Genomic DNA, 25,571 nt, shown 5'->3' on the forward strand with positions numbered 1-25,571 from the left:
ATAGTTTTTATATATATGTGTGTATATATATGAAAGTTTAAGAAGTTTTGACTTGTTGGTTTTTTTTTTTGTATATTATTGTTGTTCTGCTGTTTTGTCCTTTTCTTACCTTTTGTTTTTCTTCTTTTTTTTCTGTTTACGTTAAAGATGTACCGTACGCCCCCTTGTGTTCGATGGAAACTCATCGAGCATGGGCTTACTACTTATGCGATCCTAAGTTTTGTGTTTTTATTTAACTTTACCATTATAATTATGTTGTTTGTTGTTTGGTTTTGCTTTGCTTTGTTTGTAATTATAGTAATATAAACTCGCAAACTGGGTAAACGTTAAATTGTAACCGCTTTTCGCCGCTAATAACCCACCGCATTCGGCACACGCGGGTCATTTGGTGGTGGGGGTTATTGGCTTTTTGTTCTCTTTTTTTTTGTTCGTTTTTTCTTCATCTTCTCTTGTTTGTTTGTTTATATGGTTTTCCCACGTTTTGTTTTTTTTTCGGTATATAACAAATGGAGACAAGAAAAGTAAAAACATAAAAACACAGTCTTAAATATGTTAATATCATTTCTTTGTTTTGTTGTTGTTTTCTTAATGTCCCCGTCGAATGAGTTTGTATGTGTTTGGTTGTGTGCCTTAAAAACTTTCAACTGCGATTGTATTTTTGCATGCTTGTGTTATCTTCCTCTTCCTTTCAACTTGTCCTTCCATCATTGGTAATTGGTATGCATTGAGTCGCGTTACTTTAGTTGTCTAATTACTTATTCTTCTACTATAGAGATTGCATTTTAACGTGATTTTCATTTCTTTCCATCTTCTTTTCGGGTCTGTTGAGGAGTGAAGTTTAGTGCGCCAGCGAGCAGCAGACTCTTCCCTTCGTACATAATTGTTTTTGTTTTGTTTTGTAAATGTGTTTTGCTTCATGTGGGTCTTTTGTTTGTAGGCCGAGGAATGTTTGCATTATTCACTCACCGTGATTAAATCCGTGTTTAGTTATTGATGTAGTAGCCTTTCGGTAAAGTGTCCTTTACAACAGCAGTAAAACCGTAAAGTAAAAAAATAACTAAAGGTAGATAAATAGATAATAAAATATAAAATAACACAAATAAAACAAATAAGCACTTACCTGAAGATGTAAAATGTAAATGAAAGTTAAATAAAATATGATTTCTTTCCGCAAAAAAGCACTTCAACTGCAAAACATTAAAAGCAAAGTAAAAAAAATACAAAAAAAAAACTCTTCTAACTCGATACATCACACCAGTCAGTTATGACTGTTGTGGCACACAAATTCTGTAACTCATTCCCAATAAAACAAAATTACAAGAAAAAAATATTACAAATCCTACTTAATTTTAATAACGAAGCATTAAACAACAGTAAAATAAAGAGTAGTAAAAAAACAACAAACAAGCAATTCATCCAAGGAGTGTGACCAATGGCTGCTCTGCTCCGTGGACACACTGCGAGGCCTCATTCATTATGAATTTGTTCGCTCCGTTCTTCCATACTGTTGCTGTTCACATGCCGTTGTTCGAGTCTCTTTTCGAATTGTCTTTTGGCTATTGTTTTGTGTCGATTTTTTTTTTTGCGGGAATATGATCTAAGTAACTGTAGCTTTATGTACGCACGCGCACGCGTGTGTGTGTGTGAGTTGTATGTTTTTCCTCTTTTCTTCTTTAGCTTGCTTTTTTTATCCCTTCCACAGTTATGCACAGTTTTTTGGTTCGAGTTTAACAGACTATAGGCACGTAAGAGTTCTACTATACTGCAACATTAAGGTTTTTAAGGTGGACAGACACAGCACACAACGCAAAACGTCTTGCTGGTGGCGCGCTGGAAAACATTCAACCGACCGATACTGAACTGTGTCGTGCTGTAGTTTGATTTCGGGTTTTATTTCATCTGCAAAAACCTCTCGCGAGGCATCAGTGCGCGAGAGCTATTCCGTCGTTGCTAAAACAGTTAAACGCGATTGAAACTTATCACATCGAATCCTGGTTTTATTCTAACCCGCCCTCTCTGTAAAATGGGGAAGTAGAACGTGCAGAACGACAAGGAAAAGCAAGGAAGGGTTGCTTCTTTAAGCAACCCCCCCATGGGGGATGCGTTGCACGTGGTTGTGTCATGTGTTACGTCGAGCGCGTGTGCTGATTTTGGGATGTTCGCGGGGTGTGGAAGGGTTTGTACTTTGTACTGGCCACAGCACACCGCCGACGCACCCAATGCTTAGCTGTCAACGATTTAACTAAAGGTACGTCAAAAAACGTTTCCGAGCCGACCAAATTGGGACCAAAGAATCGAACGGGAAACCGAAGGATACATTCGATGCGGGGTTTGTTTTGCGTTTTCAACAGGTTTTCGGTGGTTTTTGACTGCCGATGCTTCGTGTGTTACAACTAAAACGTTTTTAACGCTAATATAAAAAGAATGACGAAGTCCCGTTCCCAGGTACAACATGCTTGCCATGGGACATCGGCATCGAATAAAAACAACCCACGGGGCTACAGATTTAACCCGACCTTCCCTCCTCTCTTAATCCGATCCGTCGAAGAGATCGCCTTTCTTAATACGCTTTGCAACCGAACAAACACACACGACACTTATAAACGTTTTGTTTTTTGCTTGTTTTGGTTTTAATACTACGGTTTTCTATTCGATAAGCTAGCCTTTTTGAACTGCTGCCCCCCCCCCACCCCGCTCCACGCCCCAGGTGAGCTTTCGAACGCTGTGGGCTAGATCGATTTGATCGAGCTTTTTGTTGAGCTCGCGAGCTGCCCCTTTTCCGTGTGTCCGTGTGGAATAAGACGAGGATTTGGGGGGTTTTCTTTTTCATTTTGCATCCTTACTTAGCTATAGGACGTGTGTGGTCGCGGTGATACGCGTGTAGTGTAAAAGGATGTGGGTACGTAATATCGGTTTCGCATCGGGACGCCCACTCGTCGTCGTCGTCTTCGTCATTTGTGGTCATCGTTGTCGAGGAAAGCGGGTGTGGAAAACTGGACTTCAATGTTGGGGCGAGATGTGCGCACGCGATCGATGTTGCTGTTGTAACGAGGAGACGGTAACATCCAATTTAAGAGTAGATCGTGATGACTTCCCGGCCACCGCCTCGCACCATCAGCACACGTTCGAGACCTTCGGTGAGGACCTCCAAGAATTCCATATCTGCGGTTTTTGGCGGGTAGAGATGGGTTAAGGAAACATACAGATGATGATATGTTGTGTTGATTAGGTAGTGTTTTAGAAGTTACTACAGACAGATTAAGTTTTGATTATATTTGTGACCTCAGCAAGATGGGAAACTGGTAACCTTTTTCATTAATAGAGATCCTGTCTTTATCCATTATAATCAGCATTTAAAGAGTCTCGTTAGCTGTCTGGTTACCCTTACAATATTTGTTTTAGCGCAACGCCGGGACGAGTTGTCCTTGGGTCGCTACGAAGATCTTCTCGTCGAACATAAAATCCAAGGTGTACAAAAATCAAAACCTCTGCAATACATATCTTTGAAGATCCTTGCGGAAAGCAAGCTAACAATAAAGTCCTGACGAATATTGCAATGTTCATACTCATAAGCAGTCCTATTGTATGGTTGGTTGTTTGTTTTGTTTAAAGAGACTGATCGACATCATCTTTCGACCTTTGAAGTCGTTAAAAACTTCATCAATCTATGGTCAAACGTCAGCATCGACAACAACATAGGATCGGGTTGACCCGCCCATCACTCATATAGTCTGAGAAAACTTCTTCAGTCAAACACCTATCGCGACGGACGAAGAATGGGATTGTTTAAAACTTTTAGAGTCCCTCAACTCACATAGGCGTCAGAGATAGAGACTTGCTTCTTCCTGAGTAGAAGAGTAGAAGAGGGAAATGATGTTTAACTTCGTTTATATGAACCATGCTGCAGACTCCGGTGAGCTGTTCATGTCATGGGAATAGCACCGGACAACCTATCTCGTGAAGTCTTTTTAGACCATCCACATGGTCAGATGGAGCGACGACAGGCTCAAAGAAAGAAGGAGTGAACCAGAAAAACACAGCATTTAAGTGAGTCAGTATAGGCTATTAAGCCAAGAAGAAGACAGGTCTCTGCTGATGGCAGATGTCAGCGAAAAACATGTTCAAAATGTTGGAATGTTGGCAATAAATATTGCATACATTTAGGCTCCCAAACCACAATTACTTTCCCCTGGTTGGAATTAAAAAAAAAATAAATAAACAAGCTGAAAATAATATAAATTCTACAGTTATTTGCAAAAAGGATACAGTTGCTCTCCCGCTCCATGTACGTTTCCTTCGGTGGGCCGGGCAGATTGAGTATGACCAGTTGAGCATCGTGCGATTTGTTCACTATAACCTCGTTCAGCTTCACAGCCGTGTGCATTCGTCTGACGTTACCCTCATCCCTGTGCGATACAGTGAAAGAATGGAAAAATAAAAACCACATCATCAGTCAGGTATCGGTACAGCTAGTGATGATCACTTACGGCTTGAACGCAGACTTCACATCGTCGGCCACCTTCGTTGTATCACCGCCGGCCTTCTTGTCCTTGACCGGCGAGACGGATACATTGTTGGCAAGCTTTTCGGCACCGGCCGCATCCCTGTCGTTCTCGGTCGCTTCCTTGGTGTCCTTGTCCTTCTCGGATTCAGTCTGTGGGCCAATGGTACAGGCGATTAAAGCGTCACTGTCACAAAAATCGTGCACGAATCGGGTTGGGCTGCCCCTTACCTCATTCTTTTCCTCTCGGTCGGCTTCATCGCTTCCGGCTTCTTTGTTTTCCGATGGATCAGCGAATCGAACCTTGGACGCGGTCTTGGTATTGTTGTCATTGTGATGATGGTGATCAACGATCGCTTGCACCTGTGATTTGGATTTTCCCACAAAAGGAAGATAATTACAACGTAAAAATAGAGAAAAAGGAGGAAATGAAAATTTGATTGCCATGTATTAGTTGAATGTTGTATCGCTTTTATTTCTCTATCGAGAAATGGGTGTAAACACTTCAATAAAACCAAACTCAAAACTGCAAAGTAAATACTAAAAAAAAACTCTAAACTAGAGATCGTTTGTCTGTAGTTTCCACCCAAAAACACCGACTGCAGGAAAATCGGAAAACTAACGATCAGTAGTTTAGAAAAGGGAATATTTTTTAATAATTAAATTAGCACTATAAAACAAGTGAAAACCATTTGAAAATTTTGCGTACACATACACAATAAATACACACACACACACACATATACGCACACAAACAGAACGCAATAGTTAAAGAGCAAGCAAACGATTGGCTGCCAACGTTGATGAACGTTTTTCACTTAGCATAAATCATCACAGGACACAAGGATGAATAAATGATTGAATGATGATGATGCAGCACTTTCTGAACTGAGCTTTTTTCTGTCTATTTGCGTGTATGTTTGTGTGTACGATATGTGTTAGGGTTGAAAGAACATCGACGAGTATGTACATATGATAGGGTAATGATAATTGATAAATGGGATGATGAAGTGTTCCATTTGTATTCTTATTCAATTGCAACATGATGAAATGAATACACTGACGAGTAACACAGGTAGGGTGAATCATTTTTTCTTTGTAGTAAAATGCATTTTTCATTCATGAGAATATAATTTTTGCAACGGGAAATAAAATTGTTCAGCTTTTTTTGTAACCAAATAAAAAAACTGTATGAATAAAGCAAGCACAACGATCATGCTTTAATTTTTGTTTGCATTGTGCTTGATACGATGACGAGGAGATGAGATGAGAATGTGAGAATGACCGATTGTAGAGAGACATAAAAATGATGAACGACACTCGAAATAATTGTTGTGAAGGATATGGAAAATTGATGTAATTTTATTTTTACTATGAAATGCTTTGCTTAATGACTTTTAGCAATGAAAAAAGAAAAATATGGAAGAACATTATGATGATGATAAGAGAAAAAGGAAAACAGCAAAGCAGCTAACAACAGCAAAGGTAAAACCATAACATAGGTAAAAATGAATCGTTCATTCAGTAACAACTAACAACAGCACTAGTCACGTGGCACTAGCGAAAAATAGCAAAATAGCACACAAATTGCAGAACTGGAAACAGAAAGGCAATAAACAAAATGAGAGGGGGTAGAGAGGGGTTGTAAAGGAAACACAATCGCTATCATCATCTGCCTCACGCTCATCGTCATTACCAGCGGTGTTCGATCCTCTCCGTTAGCGGTGGCCTGAGAGAACTCCACCATGTTATCCACCTTTTATTTTTAATTTTATTAAAAAAAAAACAAGTGTATTTGCGTGTGTAAAAATGGCATTTGTTTGGTGAGTTTAAAGGGGGTTTTTGTTTGAGTTTTTGTTGTTGCGATCAGGTTCAGTATCGATAGTAGATAAAGAAAGGGTCAAAGTATGAGTGTGTGTGTGTTTTTGGTTTTGTTTCCCCCGTTCCCGCGAGGGACGAGAAAATGTTTCAATTTAGTCAAAGGTGGTTTGTTGTTGTTGTTGTTGTTGTATTTTTTTTTGTCGAAGAGTTGCGTTGCGATTTTATCGATCCATTGCGGTTATAATGGTAGTATAATGGAGTGTGGTAAGAAAGAGAGAAGAAAAACAGAATTTTCGTTTAGTTTCCTTGTTTGGGGCCATCACCGTGAAGCAGTTGCATGCGAGAAGCGTATCGTTTTTAGGGGATAGTGCCTATGCTTGAAGGTAGTCTTTTCAATTAAAAAAAAAAATCTCAGAAAATGCCTCGTGCACTAATCCGTACAGCTGCTTTTGGCACCTTATAATAATAACACCCAATTTAATTATGAACGACCAGGCGTCTCCATCGGAAGGAAACGATCCGTCCTTTTGTGTTGTCCGTGCCACATTTAAACATCATTAGCATATTTTGCAATTTCGTAACTCTATAAACTTGGTCCATTTCTTTTCGAGCTGTATCTTGTTCGGTACCGTACACCCTTTTACCACCACCCCACCGGGTCACGTACGATGCTTTTATTTGAGCGCAAAGTATCTCGCAAGCAGTTGTATCCCGATTTTTCTCGCATCGATTTCCACCACCATGACCACGACCCACCACTACCCACTGCGCCAACCACAGAAAAAAAAAAAACGGGAAAGCCAACCTTTACGGGCCACGATACTTACCACGTTCTCCTTTTCACGTTTGTTCAATCGAAGCTTTCTCAGCATCTGGTTGCGCTGCTCCATCATCAGCGTCCGCTCGTAGGTGTACGCCGAGATATCGCTATCCATCTGTTGTGCGGGTGCGAGAGGTGGGAAAGAAAATAGAAAACAGGCATGAAAATCGAGTCAAATCAGCTCAGTTCGCCAACAGCTGATGCTGGCGCCGTGGCGGAATTTCGCTTCACACTGGGGGCAGTGATGATGAAACGAAGAAAATGTATATAATTTGCAATATTCACAGCATTCGCGAAAGACGTTTGATGATTGGATCCGGTGCTGAGCTGCACGAACCCAATGCATGAATTGTAATGAAAACATATTTTATATCGTTTTGAACGTTCAGCCGTAAGAAACTTCAACCGGGTGTGAAATCTGTCGGTAAAAGGTGTGTGTGTTTGGGTTATGGGTTGTGTTGGTTGGTGTGTGTTTGAAAACCGTTAAAGAGCAGCCGTGCGAATATGTGCAAGACGTGAGTAAATTTTAGCACGTCATCGGTTTGGATCGAATTGTTGATAGATGAAGGTTTTGATAGCTCGATAAAACAGTTGAAGGTCAATTGAATTAACACTCCATAATATCGTTGTGATTGGTTATTGATTGTTGTGATGTGGATGTTTGTTTAATCATTACAGAAAATAATGCTCCGAATACTTTCAAAACAAAACATTAAAATCGCAAAACATATAGAACACAAGCCTTTATTCTAGAAAAACCACAATCAGAATTAGAAAATAAATCATTTGTGTTGTGTTTTTCTAGTTAGTTTGAAAACATTTGAAGAATTAAATGATATCTTGACCAGAAGAATTTTCTCTATAGCTTGATTATGAATCTAATTTGCAATCAATAATTATATTCACAGATTTATGAAGATTTTCTCTCTTCTAGTCTTGCATAAAAGATTAGCAATGATAGATTAAAACAAATTTGATTTTCTAATTTACTCTACAATTTGTGTGCTGAAAAAAGCATATTTTTTGTACGTTGCCAGTCTGTAAACTCGATTTTTCTAAATGAAAAATAGCTTACAAAAACAATTTGGTACCGTGACCAGGACCAAGTATAATTTGGTTCTTGTTTGATCAGGAATTTTTAGCATAATATTTACTTATTTAATTATTTACTAATGAATTCATTAAAAAAAATTTATTCATGAAGCGCCCATCAAGGCCGTATTGCTCATAAATTTGTTTAATTTGTTTTTTTCATTTATTAAATTAAGTTTAATTAATTTATAAAAAATAAATTAAATTAATTAATATTGACAATATTAATTATTAATAAATATTGTTAAATATTAAAAAAAATTAAAATAAATAAAATAAATGAATAAACAAATTAAATAAACTCATGGCCGTGTTGCTCATGAATTTATTTAATTTGTTTATTCATTTATTTTATTAATTAAAACTGTCTGCCTTCAAGGTTCAATAGTTTATTTAGCAATACAGCCTGGCCGTTTTACGTAAAAAATATATGATTGAATCCTCTAGGCCTTAGAGAGACTCAAATTACTATAATCTTTACAGAACACAAAATAATAAGTAAAATAATGTGTTCTAAAATAAATATAATTATTTTAGAACACACATTAGAACACAAAATTTAAATTTATGAATTAATTAACCCATTTACTCTATAATACGAATTACCGACATGCTCTACGACTCTTAGCTTCTAAAATTCAATTTTTTGTTCATGTTTCATAACTTTAGAAATGTTTTACAACATAAAAAACATTCAAAAACAGTATTTTTTATACTATATCGAAACATTTGAAACTAGCAAACCGATTTACAAATTAATCTTGACACACATACAAGGATTACCAAACCAAAAAAAAAAAAAAAGGATTCTGTAAATGGCTCACGATTCGATAAAAAATGATACCCAAAATGAAGGTCAAAATCAGCCTACGAAACAAAATCTACATTCCCCTGCGACCTCGTTTCAAATGATACCGAAACGATGATTTACGGCAGGTGAGCCATAATTTATGAAAGCATACTATTCCCGGAATGTGCTAGGTTTATCGATGCAAAACACATCCCACGTCTGGGAGTCTGGAATAAAGAAAAGTGTGTTCCCTTCTCCGTAGGCAAACCTAGCCCAGTCAAGAACCCTGACCGGATGAATACGCTCGGGCGCGTTTTAATCGCTCGTTCAACATCGGCCAGCACGGAAACGGACCGTGCAGGCAGCGATGTGAAAGAGTGCCCCGAAAGGTAGGTCCAAAAGCAGCAGGACTGGCTGGACTCGACTCGACAAGGTGCAAGAAGCCTGAAACACAACAGGGTCACGTACGTGAGTAAATACAAAAGAGTGAAACAAATAAATTATCTTTAAACAACGGCCGCAGTCAACCCTGCCCTTACGATAGATCTGGCAGCTCTTCGCTGCGTCCCTGGTGGCACGCTGCTCGCAAGGATTCGAATCGATTTAAGAAGGTTGCATAGAGCAAACACTAGCAGCAACGGTAACAAAAAAAAGCAGGCGTTGAGAAAACAGGACGAGACAGAGGAGCGAAAAAAAAACAATAGAAATGCTTTTCCTCATACAGAGATGTTGCGGCATCATGTTGCCGTGGTGGCAGCGCAGCAGGAAGCAGGAAAAGAAAAATACCGTGCAGCAAAGTTTCAGCAAACGGGGCTGATGTTTGGCGATGTGTATTTACAAAATGAAAGGAAAACGAAACCGGGCCCGGTCTGACTGAATGCATTGTGTGTCCGGATGGGATCGGCACACAATGAGGAAACATGTATACACTAAGAAACCTCGACCTCGACGGCCGTGTGGGTGTGGAAGGGACGGGATGCTAGCAGCACAAAATAATAACACAAGCATGCTGCTCGGGTGAAAATCTTTCCAGCAGTAAAACAAACAACGGGCTCGAGCTGGATGCAAAAGTCTCGCAGCAGCTACGATACCCTTTTTCCTCCCCCGGCGTAACGTGGGATAAAGCAAGGTTCCCTCGGTGTATAAAGAAGGTTACGTATGGTTAGGGTTTGGGAAAGCACCATAAAATATAGAGACATAAAACCGTTTAAAGCGCGCCATTTTATAATGAAGCCGTTCGGTTTTTGTGGAGCAACGATTTGATTGCTTCGACTAGCAAAACCATCATTTCGGGTCGGGTTGCAGGTTCCATGCGAATGATGTGTGAAGAATGCGGTACACCGGATCGGTGGGTTTTTCGCCACACCGGGTTGAAATGGTAAATCCAAATTTGAAAATCGAAATAGACGAGCTTTGTTCCCTTCGGGCAGTATCTTTGCTGAGAGTATGTGTTTATGATGCGTAGCAGATGTGATGGATTTTAAGTAAAGAGCTGTTAAATATTGATACAAGTGCTGCTGCTGATGGGTGCTTTGCCTTGTTCAAGGGGTGAAGAACTTGCTAAAATCGTTAATGGTATTTTCTATCGAACGTTCACAAGGGAACTAACGAGCGTAGAATTAATTTCCAACCATCGGAGCATTATACAGACATGTTGAAATATCATTCTGTATCCTTTGAAATGAAGGTTTCATAAAACATAGCTCAGAAAGTTAAAAATAACGCTACTTTAGGTTAAATAAAATATTTCTGATTGTAATTTTGACTTTAAGCACCTAAAAGTATGCAATTTGCATCATTTCTGATAATTTCATTTCCATTTACTAAATGAAGAATACTGAAACTCTTAACACCGACGAAAGTTCTTACACATTGCCTAGATTCAGGGGCGAGGAGGTAAATCAAACCTGAATTTCAAAACTGCTGACTAAATTGTGGGTATAATGATTTTTAATTTAAGAATTACAATTAAAATCAGAATTCCAATCAGAAGTGTGGCAAACAAAACCAAACCTCAGAGATCGATTTTCTTCTTGTTTGAAAAGAATTGAATGAAAACGATACTTCGAAACTCCGAGCTTTGATATGATAATGACGGCTTAATCTTTATACAAGAAGGCTTCTGAATTTCGACAACTTCAACAGCAAGTATCTGAGACACTTAATACGACCAACGTCCACACACGGCATGAAGAGGCGGACAACAACGCTCAACGGTTCTAAGAAATTTGCCTTCCAGTCGAAACGATCATAATTCCACTCACACCTGTTACCGGTTCTACTTACCATTTCAACCACCTCCACTTCCGCCTCGATACGCAGATGGTACAGGAACATCTTCAGGTCCTTCTTAATCTGGATGGAGTTGTCCTCCATCTGGGCGACGGTAAAGATGCGCATCTTGCAGTTCTTCCACGAGCGATGTTGCTTCAGCAGGAACGGCAACAGCATCAGCAGTCCACCGTCGTGCACAATCCACCAGATATCAATGTTTCCAGCAATCTATCCGCAAGAGTCCAAGCGAAAATAAGGCATTAAGTCCGAGCTGGGATTCCCTGCATGCGGGGGCACCCGGAAACGTGTTACCTTATCGCCGACGGCCGGGAAGAAGTTGATGCCCTTCGGGACGAGCAGCGCCATCCGGGCGGCACTAACGTGGCGCACCGTTTGCAGAAACACGTGCCAGGTACGATCGTCCTCACTTTGACGCCAACCGTACGGCCAGCCGATGATGACCGTGTTCGGCTTCATGCCACCGAGCCCGATGGTTTGCACACTGTTACGGGAAGCGATAAGAACGATTGCAATGATCTGCTGTCTTATAAATAAATCATAACGTCTTATGGTAGGGCCGTTGCGTTGGACGGCCAGGGGTTTGCGTTCGTTGATTTGGAAAATAACGCGCTGCTGGGTGGCAATACGTAATCAGCTAACGGCTCGCAGGGACGTGTGGTTTATCGTGGTAGAATATTCAATTCATTATTAGCTTTCATAAGCTTGAGCCAGTAGTTCATAAATAAATCAGAGAAAACAATTCGAGCGTACTGGTTGTATCTAGCCTGCAACTCAGTAATATTATTTTTGTTCGAAAACTTGCTTACACAGACACACTGTTTCTTGTCGGGACACCAAAGAAAAGTCCCGCCCAACAACATATCATTCCTATCATCGTTTGAGTGTTAATTAACTCTTCCGTACCGATTGCACCGTTACCCTGCCAACATCTGTAACATTGATTTAAAATGTATTAATTTCCTCCCCAGATTGCCCCCTGCAATGCAATCAGACGCAGACACCCGTTGATAATGGTAGACGGCTTGCAAAGGTTCAGGAACGATTATTCAAGCGCACAAAGGTTGTGTCCTCGTACCTGAACGATGCCCCCGAAAAGGGCATCCCGTTTCTCAGCAAGCCCGGCAAAAAGTTATCCTTATTTATCGGTCCCATCTGGGCCGTATTTCTTGTGGCTACGGGTGTGTGCCGAGTCCGAGAATTTCTTGGGAATATAAGGATTCAACCTTGAACGGGAAATTGATTGCAGTATTCTCGGTGGAGTTGGTATACTGCTACTCCGCCGGGTGGCCTTTCCGACACCAAGGCCGACAAGCAGAAGATAATGCACGGGCTTAGTGGTGGGAAAATATGAGAAATTGATAAAATATGATAGAAATTATGGTTGTACGGGTAGGAACAGTCTGACCGGCGGACGATAGCACTGAGCGCCTTTTTCCTCGGAACGATGTAAGGATCTGGCGTGTGTCTTGAGATGAGTTTTTTTCCGCCCAGGACTGAGAATGGCGGACAGCGATAACAGGTGGATTGCTGATGAATTTTAGATTTCATTTTGTTCTGTAAAGGTAGTTTCATTTCCCGACCCGACACCGGGCGCTATATCGACAAGCGTGAAGTACAATTTTTGAACCTCAAGTTTTGTTTCCTTTACTTACGCGTGTGAAAGTCCATCAGCAATGTTAGATGCCACCAGCACATCGCAGAATCCCTTCACCTTCTCGTCGTCCATCACCTTGCGCAGTGCTTGCTTGGCGGCGGCCGCTTCACCGGCCCGCTTGGTAAAGTCGCCCGGTATGAGTGACACCACCACGGCCAAACCCTTGCCAGCCTTCAGCTGCGAAACGAACGAGAACAGTTTGCGGTACTTCGGTGTAAAGTCATCGTTCAGCTTGGCCAGCATCAGAATCTGCGGACGCCAGTTCTTCGTGTGCGGTGGTCCTTCCTCGAGGCGGAGTAGTGAGTAGCGGGCGGCCGACAGCGCAATACCACGGATACCATCACCCCATTCCTTCTCGGCACTGTGGAAACGTCAGCAACGCGTTAGCAGGGTGGACAAGTTAATTTCTAACGCAGCGGATAGCTTACCCACGGTACTCGATGTACTTGTAAATCAGGACGGCCATTCCCATTGCAATCAGTGCGAAGTACCACGACGTCATGAACATGATCGAAATGCAAAGCGTCAGGCCAATCAGCGATAGACACCTGGGAAATTGGAACGGTTGGCATGGAGCGATTGAAGTCACACGTACCTGTCCCTGTACACATTAGGCAGCAACTTACCAGTGATAGTACTTGAAGCGTGGGCGCCAGTTCGGTGTACGGAGCAGTGTCTGCAGGGCACAGGCCAGATTGACGAAACCGTAGCACATCAGGAAGAACATGGACAGTAGCGGAGCGAGCAGATCGACGTTACCGAGCAGAATACCGCACTGGCAGATCAGCAGCGTGAGAATGAGTGCACGCGTCGGCTCACCGCGCTTGGACGAAACGGCAAACGGTTCCAGGAACGGGATGATGCCGTCCTTCGCGATAGCCTGCAGCAGGCGCGGTGCACCGGTTAAGCTCTGCAAACCCGCTCCGAGCGTTGACAGGAACGATCCGATCAGAATGACCCACTGGTTTGGCCAGGCCATGTTTGCCACCACCAGCTTACCACCGATGGACTGTCCGAATCTGTTTGCGACGCACAAAGGAAAGCAAACGAACACGCTGTGACTTTTGCGGACACTTTTTTCGACACTGCCGGCCGGTGTCACTTACTTGTCACGCAGCAGTAGGTTGTCGACGGTACCGGCAAACAGCAGCACACACGACAGATACACGGTCGAGGTCGTCAGGATGGCACCGATCGTACCGATGGGAATACTTTTTTGTGCGTCCGCCAAATCGCCGGAACGGTTCGAACCGGCCATAATGCCTGTGGAGTAGAAGCGAGGGCGTATGATTGATATGAGTAAGCTGTCGGGTGATTATAGTGGCGATTTTTCGTACAAGAACACTAATGTACTGAAGCTGAAGAATATTAAAGGCTTTTATAAATGGTACAAACATTATGTTTGAATTTTAAAATTGATGAATGAGCATATTACAAAATCTGTATGTCTTTAAAAGATTTTTTTGCTGAAAATTTAAACAAGCAACTAATAATCAGCTTCACGATTCATCCAATGACAGCAAACTGTTTCCAAAACATTTAAATAAATTTTACAAACAAAAACTAAGAAAATTATTTGAAAATTGAATTTGTTTGAACTGAATTTCTTGATGTTATGTTCTATTCGCCTCAAAGTATGCAATTTATGAATTTCTCAAATTGCTTAACATCCTACATATTAGTAGCATGTTAAACAGATTAGACGCTATTTAACGGAAACCCTATTTAACACTAGAACTAACGCGACTTTTCCCGTTGGAACTCTACCGCGACCAGTCAAAATTATTGATGGTTACCAAATACGTTCGGGATAATTTTGACAATTACATTTTTGTTTATAACTCGTGATGGAGTTGGCATAAGAAAAACAAGCAATACGTCATTCAACAGCTAAAAGTGTACGGAACAAGCAGCGAAAACATCCCGTGATAAAAAAAAAAATGCCAAAAAAGAGTACATTGAGGAAGCGGATCACATGCATGACGATTATCCGCGCCGGACGCGACAACCGCCGACACGGTTAACACCCAGAACAACCAGTGGCTGGCTTACTGCCCGGCGGACGTGCCACGGGTGCCGCAAACCAAGTTCCCCCAGACGGTGATGGTGTTTTCCTGCGAGTCATCGGAAGGGGACGTGATGCCGCCCCACTTTTTCGAGCAGGGATTGAGGCTGAACGCGGCCGGGTACATTTCCATGCTGGACACCGTCGTAAAGCCTTGGATCACGAGAATGGCCAACGGCAGACCGTACGTGTTCCAGCAGGATTCCGCTCCGTGCCATACAGCCTCCAAAACGATAAAGCGGTTGGCGACCAATTTCAACGACTTCACCGCGCCGAATGTGTGGCCTCCCAGCTCTTAATCCGATGGATTATTTCGTGTGGGGCGCGGTGGAACGGGACACCAACAGAACCTCCAGCAACACCAAGGCGGAGCTCAGGTCCGTTTTCGCGGCCCTACCCCGCGAAACTGTCACCAGGGCTTGTTCCCGGTTCCGGAGACGGGTGGAGGCCGTAATAGAAGCCGAGGGCGGATATTTTGAATAAAATGAATAAAATACATGGTAAGCTACTATTTCTAAAACAAAAACAAATTCCTCGATGATTAATTTTGCCATGAAAAAAAAAATTCTTTCTCCGTAGGTGACTGTCAAAATTATCCCGAATGCCCTTTATATCATGTCTAAGGTATACCTAACATTTTTATATTTATTCAAGTTTGTCTACTTTGCTTGATGCATATTTAATTGGTTGTTTCTTTTACCAGCGTTGAAATACCATCCAACAGAACGTGTCAATAGTTGATCCTGTTGTGTTCCAACATTGAAGATTCAAATCGTTTACAGCAAATTAATCAAAACATCATTTTACTGCAGCCTTGTTACTTATAAAATTGTTGAATTATACTTTATTTCTTGTATATTAAATAAAATCTCATACTTTCGAACACTGCATGAGATAGGTTCTAAATGTAAAATCATGAAAATCTTTCATGATTTTACTTTCTTACAGGTACACCCTAGCACTCAAGCGAATTTGAATCGTGGCAGCTTAGCAGGGTCCTGCAGTTCCCGGTTTACAGTAGACACCTCGTTGAGAGAGCAAACCAAGTCTATCCCCGATAGTCTTCGCAGGACAGCAATTCCCAGCATTTTTGTGAATAAGTATTGTATTGGCCATTGTAACAGCAACCATTTTTATACTGACGGTTCCTCATCAGAGCAGGGCATCGGTTTTGGCGTGTATAGCGTTGTATCCGAAGCATATTTCCAACTACGTCAGCCATGCTCGAAATATGTAGCGGAGCTAGCCGCAATCTTTTACGCCTTGTTGATTATAAGTGCTCGTCCTCCAAACGAATATCTTATATTCTCCGACAGTTTAAGCGCTGTCGAAGCATTAAAATCTTTGAAGGCTATTAAGAGCCCGGACTACTTCGTAAAAGAACTATTAAAGGTCTTAAGCTCATTGTTTGAGAAATCATTCCGGATATCTCTTGTTTGGCTGCCTGCACATTGCGGTATTTTCGGCAATGAAAAGGCAGACCAATTGGGCAAAAAGGGTGCTTCGGAAGGGTCCTTTTTCGACAGGCTTATCCTACCTCAAGACTACATGCGTGCCCCACAGTCTCTCTGCTTGGCTCGGTGGCAGAGTTTGTGGGACAACGATGAGCTCGGGAGGTTTCTATATTCGATCACTCACCCAAGTGTCCTTGAAGCCTGGGTTCCTCGGCATCTCAGGTGATCGTGCGTTCATTCGAATGATGTCTAGGCTTAGGTCTAATCATTATGCTTTGGGCGCGCATCTCCAGCGTATACGACAGCTCGACTCCAATATATGTGGCTGCGGCCTCGGATACCACAACATAGATCATCTTCTATGGCCTTGTGTGGAATACGAAGCTGCTCGACCCGCCTTGTTGGACGCAGTCCGGAGCATTGGAAAGTTGCCAAATACTCCAATTCGGGACCTGCTGGGAGACTGCGACGAGGTCTACCCGAGAGTGATCTTTCTTTTTTGCCGTGCAAACGGATTATTAGTATGATCCCCTTCCCCCTCTACTCCCACTGTTTGTCTGTCTTATATATGTATACGATCAAGACCCCCGCTACCATCAGGACTACGAGCATGGAAACGCCCACACACACACACCCCGGAATAAGGTGCCTTCACACCCTTTCACCTTGGAGCTCTTTCACTGCTCGGAGAAGGAAATGTCTCCCAGCAAAGATGAAAGGAGTATCTTACTTTTAAGTTATTGTAAGCAATACGGCTTGGTCGTCCTTTATGAATAAAAAAAATCTCATAATTATACTGCAAGGAATACGTCTGTTGGTTGTATGTAATCACTTTTTTGTTAAAATTTTGCATTGAATCACACGCTGTTCATCGTTCCACTTTTCAAAATGGATGTTTGGGGTGAAATTGTCCTTGACGTAATATTAGATTAGGTTTAGGTTTAGGTTTTTAGGTTAGGTTTTTAATTTTTAAATTCATCCAAATAAATCATTCATTAAAATAAATCAACATGTGTTCACCAAGATCAACGATGTTCGGGTTTAATTAACATTGCATACTTTCTGGCGTTAACAAATCCACGCTGCCTGCTCTTGAGCAGAAAGGTACAATTACCGATTTAAAATACAATTCCTTTAAAACAATTCAATGAAAACCCAAACAATCTTGAATCTCTGATAAGCAAGGAAGTTCTGATCAGAGTTGAATAATTATTTTCTCTTATCTTCATTGATTTAAACTTTTGTTTTCTAACCATTTTCTTAATCAGTTTACGGTCGAACAATTTCTCTTGATTAGGTTCGTTGTTGAAACAATTTTTGAGCAAGATCCTTGAACCATCATCCACTTCAACGAAAAATGAAACATTTACTACCCCTTGCCGTACCGTACAGACAACAAAACCAATTAACTAGATGAAAAAACATCACCAGTCCAGAGACTGAAAATTTTCGTGTCTTTTGAAAATCTCCGACACATTCAAACGGACAACAACATGCTGCTGCAGTGCGAAAGAGTTTGTTGGGGCTTTTTTTTTTTTATTTTTGTTTTTGATCACTGAACCCGCGTCACCTTGCCAGTGACACAGGTAAAAGAAAACCTTCCTAGAAGCGCGCATAACGCGACAAAATGGAAAAACTTTCTCCCTAAGACATCTCACACGGTGCTTTGTAGGCTACGAGGCTCGTGTTTAGCCGACCTGCCGACCGTGTACCGTGCCTGTCGAGGCCAACCATCTCCCCAGGTCACACGGTAACGACTTTTGCAATTATCCTTCCCATGTTTTATCCTCCGCCGATCCTCCGTCGGATGATGTTTTTGCTTGGCTTCTGCCGGTCTGCTGAATGTGTTCTTCCCGCCCAAAATGACGCTTGTTTCAAGTGGCTTATCAGAATTGGTTATGGTTGGGTCGGGAAAAATGGCTTTTTGTTTCTTCTTGCATTAAGTCAACGGAAGTCAGTGTGCACTCTTTCTCTCTCTCTCTCTCTCTCTCTCACGATCGCTTGAGAGTATTCCCATTGAGCAAAACTGGGCACAAAAAAGAAAGAAAAATTACACAGACTGACGCTTCTGAGCCCTGTGAAGGGCTATCGTGAGTTTCGCGACATTAAGTTTAGGTGGACGCCGCGTACTACTCGGCTGCTTTTGGGACTGTAGGATTAGCTTATCATGATGAACATGACGATGACGAAGCACGACTCAGCAGTTTTTTTTTGTTATATTTTTTCCCCATCGTTTTGGGGCAACCAGCTGGTACTTACAGGCCGTGGTAAAATAGATACAGAACAGTTTGGACAGCGAGTACCCGTAAAGGATCAATTTTATTTTTACAATTCCGTGGAATTCTAACGGAGCGATGAGATGGATCCGGTGGCACAAAGTCGCAGTTTGCTAAATATGACAGAATTGACTGATGTACCTCTTAGGGGAAATGGGATGAAATTGCGACCAAGGCAATGTACCGAACTCGAGAACTCGACTGTTCGCTCCACCTACCTGTTACCGATGGGAAGAAGATACCGATCAGAATCGTAAAGGCAGTCGAGAGGTCAGCGTACACCTGGTTGTAGCTCGGTCGGTCCAACGGTTCGATATGCTCCGGATCCAAACCGTACGCAATGTACTGTCCCTCCTGGAATCGAGCGTACGGGAAACAGGGGGAGCAAAGGGAACAAAAAATCAATCACCTTTCCACCTTTGATCTTGTGTGTCTCGGTAAGCCAGCAATAAAGGTACTGCAACCATTGATCCATCCGTATCGATTGAAGCCGAACCCGAAGTGTAGTGGTGTAGTTACACACTTACCTGCAGGAAGGATGGCAGCAAGTTGTCAAAGAATACACCACTCTTCAATCCCTTGATGCCACGAACCAGCGATACGTTTTGCTCTGCAACGACACATTGCGTAAAGGTCAGTTGAGTGTGTGAGAGAGAGAGGGAGAGAGAGACAGTAAGAGACAGAGCAAAAGGGTGATGAAACCACCATGTATGTACAAACCTTTGAAGTACGGATCACATTCCCCGGAGGCGCAGAAGTAGTTCCACAGCACGCCACCCTCATCCTTGGAGCAGTTGGCGACGGCCACATCCTTTAGCAATCGTTTTCCCAGCACGCACATACTGCTCAGTTAAAAGTGAGAAAGTGAAGAAGTGTAAAGACATGAGGAGATGGGATTCTTTTTTTTTTTTGTAGCTGTAAAGTGTGAAACATGTCCAGCATGACACAACAGTAAACCACAGCAAAGAGATATTCGCAGTTGGGTTCCCTTTCACAGAAACAATTGTGTCACACACCACACCGAACGCAACTTCGCATTTCAGCAGTTGGTTGCTGATAGACACGTTTCTGTGCCGGTGGTGTGCCATAATTTTCGGCTGGTATGATACTCACAATAGCTTATCGTTGCCGTCGATATTATCGAAAATGCCAGCGTAGACCGCAATGATCGAGAAGATGACACAGGCCAGGGCGACGGTGGCAAATTTGTTCACGAACTTCACTCCAACGTACACGATCAGACCTGGGGTAAGTGAAAAGGGAAGTTTGTGAGTGTGTGTGTGTTAGTGGAAAATTACATGCAGATACTTAATGTGACCCCTCCCTATGACATTTGCTGCAAATGAACAGAAAAGCCAATCAGAAAGCGATTGAGCGGAGTGAAGCCTGCAAATTCTAAACCGCGAGCAGGATTGTGCAACTGGCGGGTCAAATTCAATGTCTCGATATCCAACCGTTCGCGAGGTACGGGGCGGGATGTAGGCTACCCGGTCGCACTAGAACAAATTGGATGAATTGGACGTGATTTATCTGGCCAGTGGGGTGTTTGTGGTGAAGTTATTTCATGGTCGGGCTCGTGTAGCAGTCGTTCGGATTCCAAGGACAAACTTCTTGTTGGAAGAAGGCGGACGGACACATGGTGGACCGGTGCTGAAGGGAGCGAATGATTAACGGTTTGGAAAGTTTCCAATGGAATTCAACAAATGTGCCGGGAGCTTGCGGGACTCGCCTATACGTACGGGTACGACGCTCGAAATGGAAATGTTGAAAGGTTCGGCAATTCACCGTTTTCCCCATTGCTTTGACGTTTTAATGCTTGCAGCCGTCTATTTTGTCGCGTTTTTTTTTTTGAAACACTCACACAATACACGACTGCACAGAACGCTATGGCAAGCTTCACATCAGCCGGATCGATTTATGATTTGGCAGACGCGCAATGTGGCGATTGCCATTAAGCTGGATGCATCAGCACTTACCCATCACGCACAGCAAACCGGTACCGTAGACGCGGAAGTTGTTGTACATGGCCGATGCGTCCTTGGTGAAGTCGCCGAATATCGATAGCCAGGGCGCCATGTAGGTCTGGAAGGAATAGAGCAAGAAGGGTGAAGCTGTATTTTAGGAAAAGGAGAAAAAAAGAAATCGCTCACATACACAGGAGTTGGCGGGATACCTTGTATTGGGTTTGTGGTTTAGTGGTGCCGGGCGTTTGGGGTTGGGGTTTGTGCAGCACACACAGTGCGGATGAAAATTAATCAATCTTAATTATGGGCCCGCAGACGGTTCGATGGAAACATGTGATTCAATCAGTGCTGGCTGGTGGGATGGATGATGGAGCGTCGAAAGATCGACGATGATAGCTCGGCGAATACGAGCGCCACAACCCTCGGAGCCAATTTATCGTGATTAAATTTATTGTGTAGGTAATTATTTAAACCGTTTATCATAGGTTCAATGAATGGGATTTAATTTATGTAGCTAGTCAATTCTCGTTGTGTTATTTTTGAAGTTAATGTCGATGCGTCTACGTCTAATTTCAATCTCAACGCATTTTCCACCGTTTGAACAAGAAATTGCCTATATTTAGGCGTCGTTTTTAAGCAAGCAACGATCGTACCGTTTTTAACTACTATCTTACAATCAAATTTCATTTCATTTTAATTTTTTTAAATAAATAAATGATTAGTTTAGTAATAATTTGCAAAAAAATCCCCCAATAATACTCCTAACCACTCGCTGTTACAAATAATACAAATTGAACCTGTCCGACCGGTTAGCAGATGGATCCGCTTTTGTCAGATGCGGTTAACCTTTATCAATGTCTGGTGACAGTGTGTGAAGAGCGCCGGTACCGGCTACTGTTTTCGGGGCCAGCCTTAACGGATACTGTTTGCGATCATCTTCAAACCTAACTCCCCACCTTTTTACGACACGGTCGGTCGGTTGAAGTGTCAACCAATCATCAACAATCACAGACGCCGCAGCGTGGTACGTAGTGTGCAAAGGAAATGGGAAGGCATGGGCCGGTATGCGAAACAGTTACGCAGAAAGGGCAAAACGGTCATCCAATTTTGTTCTAGCCCGAACCCCTTTGCCGGCCGGTTGAAGAAAACGAGCGTAAATACCAAGTGAAGTCGTTCGAGCTTTATGAGCTCATCAAAATTCTTGTCCAATGGTGAAGTTGAACTTTGAAGTCAAATCCTGACACAAAACGTGCGTACCGTAGGAACGCCGCAACATTTTATCGGTACATCAAGAAAAGAAGACACTCCGGTTGATGTGGAATCCTTCTTTTTTTTCTTTGCTCTGCCTTCGACTTTGAAGTTTCTGGACTGTTGGCCCGAGTACCCGTGGGATATAACCTTCTTTGCTTCGCTGCCGAGAAGCGGGTAGGGGATGAAAAAAAGTACAACAAAATAAACGCCGAAAAACGAATTCTCAAAGGGACGATCTCTAAAAAAAAACCGGAATTTTACGGTAAAGGCCTAACAGCCTCACACTCTATTAACCTGTGGTTGTTATGTCCAAGCCGTACCAAGCCAAGAAACATGCGAATTGTTTTACACGGCCAGAGACACAAAGAAGTTTAAATTTTAATAACACAGTCTCTTTTACCACTCGCAACCGCTTCGCGAACACTTCGCGACGGTTCACCGGGGGACTAATGCTTATTAGTAGCGTCCCGAGGCGCGGCAAGTGGATGCTGCATGAAGAGAAACCCAAACAAGTGAGGAAGAAAAAAAAAAAGCCTACCGGAATAACCATCATTTCAAAACGTGAAATGTAATTTTATACTCCGATGAAGTAGCGAAATGTGTCGTTCCTATTTCCCACCGGCTGAATCAGGGCAGGATTTCAACTCCCGCAAGACACGAGCGACACGTAGGAAGGCAGGAGTGTTTGGTGTTTAATGATGTCGACTAATTTTTCTCCTCGTTGGCGTTCAATGTGGCTGGGTGGTTGAGTATTTTCTTTCCCACAATCTTATTGGACCCGTTTCGTGGTAGTGTGTACTTTGGCTCTATCTTTCAGCAGTTTCAGCTTCGGGGCAAATTATTATCTAATGCGCAATTTTCGCTACAAGCCGCTTGAACCAAGATATGGTGGAAACGATGGGAAGGACATCGTTTTCCCACGCTTTCTCGTTAAAAACAAAAATGACACTGTTGAGATCAAATGTTGATATAAATGGGCCGGGTCGGGCGGTTTCGTGGAGCGCTTTGCGAAGCAGAAAACCCCCTGCAGTGAGGCGCTACGGGACCGAAGCTCATTAGCGAAACGAAACGATCGGACGCATATTGTAATGCGGAATTTCAGTGTGCGGTATTCGTGTGCATTACACAGTGTCGTTACATTTGGGGGAATGGGAAGATTTTACTTGTCCGATTGCACGCTGCGAAATGTTTTTTTCTCGCTGCAGCAAGTGATGGCCGGCACAAAAAAAAACAGCGCAATGTAAGTAATTGGGAAATGATTTATTAATCTACCGCTCATTCGAGGGCCCCAAGATTGTTTGCCATCGCACGACACACGTCTAGGAACTCACTACAGGTAATGGTTGCGGCAGAAACGAAAAAGCAAACTTTTTGCAAGAAAAACAGTTTCACGAAACATTAAAAATGGGCTACATCTCGCTGGTCAGGCTGGTGGACGGTGTCGCTGAGCTAGATCGCTCACTTGTGCGAAACAGTTAAGATTTCCGTCGGTAATCGGATTAACTTTGGGCCAAGCACACAGTCTACTTTTGCTCATTTTTTCCTCGCTTCGGGAAGGGAGCAAAGGCTGCGAAAGGCGCGAAACCTTGGCCACGAGCAAGTGCTCGAAAGGATGAAAATCATCGTCTGCCACACTTGACAAAAGAGTCGGACGGGGCTGGTTTCTTGTTTCCGTTGGCTTTTCGCCTTCCAAGAAATCGTTCGTGAACGCACGCATCGCTCGGAACAGTTCCGTTTTGCGATAATTTATCGTGGTGAGAGTCTGCATGAGCAGGAAGCGATGATTTGCTAAGTTGACAGGGAAATCGCCGACCAGCGCGTGCTTAAGATGAAGGGTAAGCTGTAAGGCGCAACAAAAAGGCAGTGGTGGTGGGGAAAAAACAGCGAACGATAAAATTCCGCTTGCTTAAGCAAAGTCAAGCCGAAGCGAGAGAGTCGTTTTGTAAGCAAAAGCACATTCTTTGTCAACTCACAAGGCAGCAGCAATTCGAAATTGTTTGGTGGTTTGGGAGTAGAGTGTTTTTGTTTTGGTTTTTCACTGCTGCGATGTGGTTCATTATTTTGCCGAGAGGAGAGCTTTAGGTGCGTTTAAAGAAAGGCGAGAGAAATAGTTAAATTTTGCGTAAAAATTGCCTAAGATTCATAAGTCAACGTGTAGATTAAAGGCGCACAAATAAAAAGTTATCCTGAGCCTTGCTTGTAACGACCCAGATCTATGATGTAACCACATCAAACATACTTCGTTAATATACTCTTTCTGACACTACACGCAGCCAACGCTCCAAAACCACTGTAAAAATAAGCAGCATCCCTTGCACCGTTCACTGTTGGGCGGTTTATTACAGGCGCCAGAAGGTATGCAATATTATGTTTATATCGTCAACCACTAAGCGAGAGCTGCAGGACTTTAGGACTTAAGGGATTTAAGAGGGTTGTAAAGCTTCAATTGGTGTAATTTCAAGTGATACATTGTTTACATGTGCACAAAAAGTCTAGTTGGAAGCAAAAAACGTAAAATATTAATTGTTAAACACACGTTCCTGCAACGTAAATGTTGGTACTGTTGGTAAATAATTAAAAACGTGTTTAAAAAATTCAAACCTAAATTGACTTTCTCGTATGTTTAACCACATTAATGGGGCAGTGAGTTGGATTGTGTTGGTTAATAAATAGCCCTACAAAGGCAGTGTTTAAGAAAACATACATACAAGTTTTTTTTTTCGATTTACATAAAAAAAGCATGACATGGGGCTGTTGTTTGGGCCTGCATCGCTCGCCAAAATATGAGTGTATATGACACTTCATAACCCTCATCTTATGAATCTGCTTTCTGGGTTTTGAAGTGATTCGTTCATCCTTTCTAGCTATTTTATTTTTACAGCTGACAGAACACGACTTATCTGCATATAAGACTTCTGTAAATAGGCTATAATAAGCTTTGAACAATTTATTTTCCCTTTTTAGCGGCTGCTTTTTATTTATAATAATAAATTAACGCAATAAATGTCACCGTTTATTGCAGCTTAGCTCCAATAAGAAACTTTCCCGCCCAGCAGGACATAATTACTGTTTTCAGCAAAGCTTCGAACCACGTCGAAAAATAAATACTCCCCCATTTCACCCACTGCCGAATGTTGTTCTAAATAGTACATCTTCTCGGCTATGAAATATATTGCTTTGGTAAGCCAGAAGGTCCTTCCCATTTTGTTGATTTGTTTGCCATGGTTTGGTGACCGGGCATCGAGCGAAAGAGCAAGAAATCTAAACTAGATGAGTACGCGTCTGTTTTGTGTGAGTTCTTTTTTTTTCGTGTCCCTTATTGCGTCCGAAAAAAACGCCCCCGTCCGAATCTGTTGTCGAGTTTTACAGCCGGTTCACAACCAGCCAGTGTGAGCCATGGTTTGTACACTACGGTGGTGGTTTGGGTGGTTCGACACCCGGGCTTTTGCTGGGCAATTTGATATGTAATTTAATTCTACCCGTTTCCATCCTCCTGTCCCGTTGGTAGATTACGGTAAGAATTCGTTTTATCTAAAAAAAAAAACGCGGGTACAGCAGGGTTTTGGGACAGCAACAAGACATAGAACG

At 42.4% G+C, this 25,571-nt stretch overlaps 2 protein-coding genes across 5 annotated transcripts in view; both read right to left on the reverse strand.

The window, feature by feature from the left end:
• LOC126567823 (solute carrier family 12 member 4) overlaps positions 1-25,571 on the reverse strand; it is a 486,521-nt gene that overhangs the window by 346,992 nt on the left and 113,958 nt on the right. For 3 of the 4 annotated variants that reach the window (XM_050224133.1, XM_050224135.1, XM_050224132.1), the window contains exons 7-23: positions 20,745-20,850; positions 19,882-20,011; positions 19,489-19,610; positions 19,296-19,378; positions 18,987-19,122; positions 14,080-14,236; positions 13,600-13,992; positions 13,402-13,521; positions 12,972-13,334; positions 11,611-11,800; positions 11,311-11,526; positions 7,150-7,257; positions 6,198-6,257; positions 4,733-4,864; positions 4,488-4,654; positions 4,267-4,406; positions 3,050-3,162 (exon numbers count right to left, since the gene is read on the reverse strand). In XM_050224133.1, the coding sequence (XP_050080090.1) occupies positions 3,071-3,162; positions 4,267-4,406; positions 4,488-4,654; positions 4,733-4,864; positions 6,198-6,257; positions 7,150-7,257; positions 11,311-11,526; positions 11,611-11,800; positions 12,972-13,334; positions 13,402-13,521; positions 13,600-13,992; positions 14,080-14,236; positions 18,987-19,122; positions 19,296-19,378; positions 19,489-19,610; positions 19,882-20,011; positions 20,745-20,850 (2,715 nt within the window). In that variant the 3' untranslated portion in view covers positions 3,050-3,070. The remainder of the gene's footprint in view (positions 1-3,049; positions 3,163-4,266; positions 4,407-4,487; positions 4,655-4,732; positions 4,865-6,197; positions 6,258-7,149; positions 7,258-11,310; positions 11,527-11,610; positions 11,801-12,971; positions 13,335-13,401; positions 13,522-13,599; positions 13,993-14,079; positions 14,237-18,986; positions 19,123-19,295; positions 19,379-19,488; positions 19,611-19,881; positions 20,012-20,744; positions 20,851-25,571) is intronic. The other variant, XM_050224134.1, reaches the window with a different exon arrangement.
• The window catches only part of LOC126568590 (probable prefoldin subunit 6), a 263,741-nt gene that overhangs the window by 3,407 nt on the left and 234,763 nt on the right, over positions 1-25,571 (reverse strand). The window lies entirely within an intron of this gene.

This window comes from Anopheles maculipalpis, chromosome 2RL (genome assembly GCF_943734695.1).
Source record: "Anopheles maculipalpis chromosome 2RL, idAnoMacuDA_375_x, whole genome shotgun sequence".
NCBI classification, from domain to species: Eukaryota; Metazoa; Arthropoda; class Insecta; order Diptera; family Culicidae; genus Anopheles; species Anopheles maculipalpis.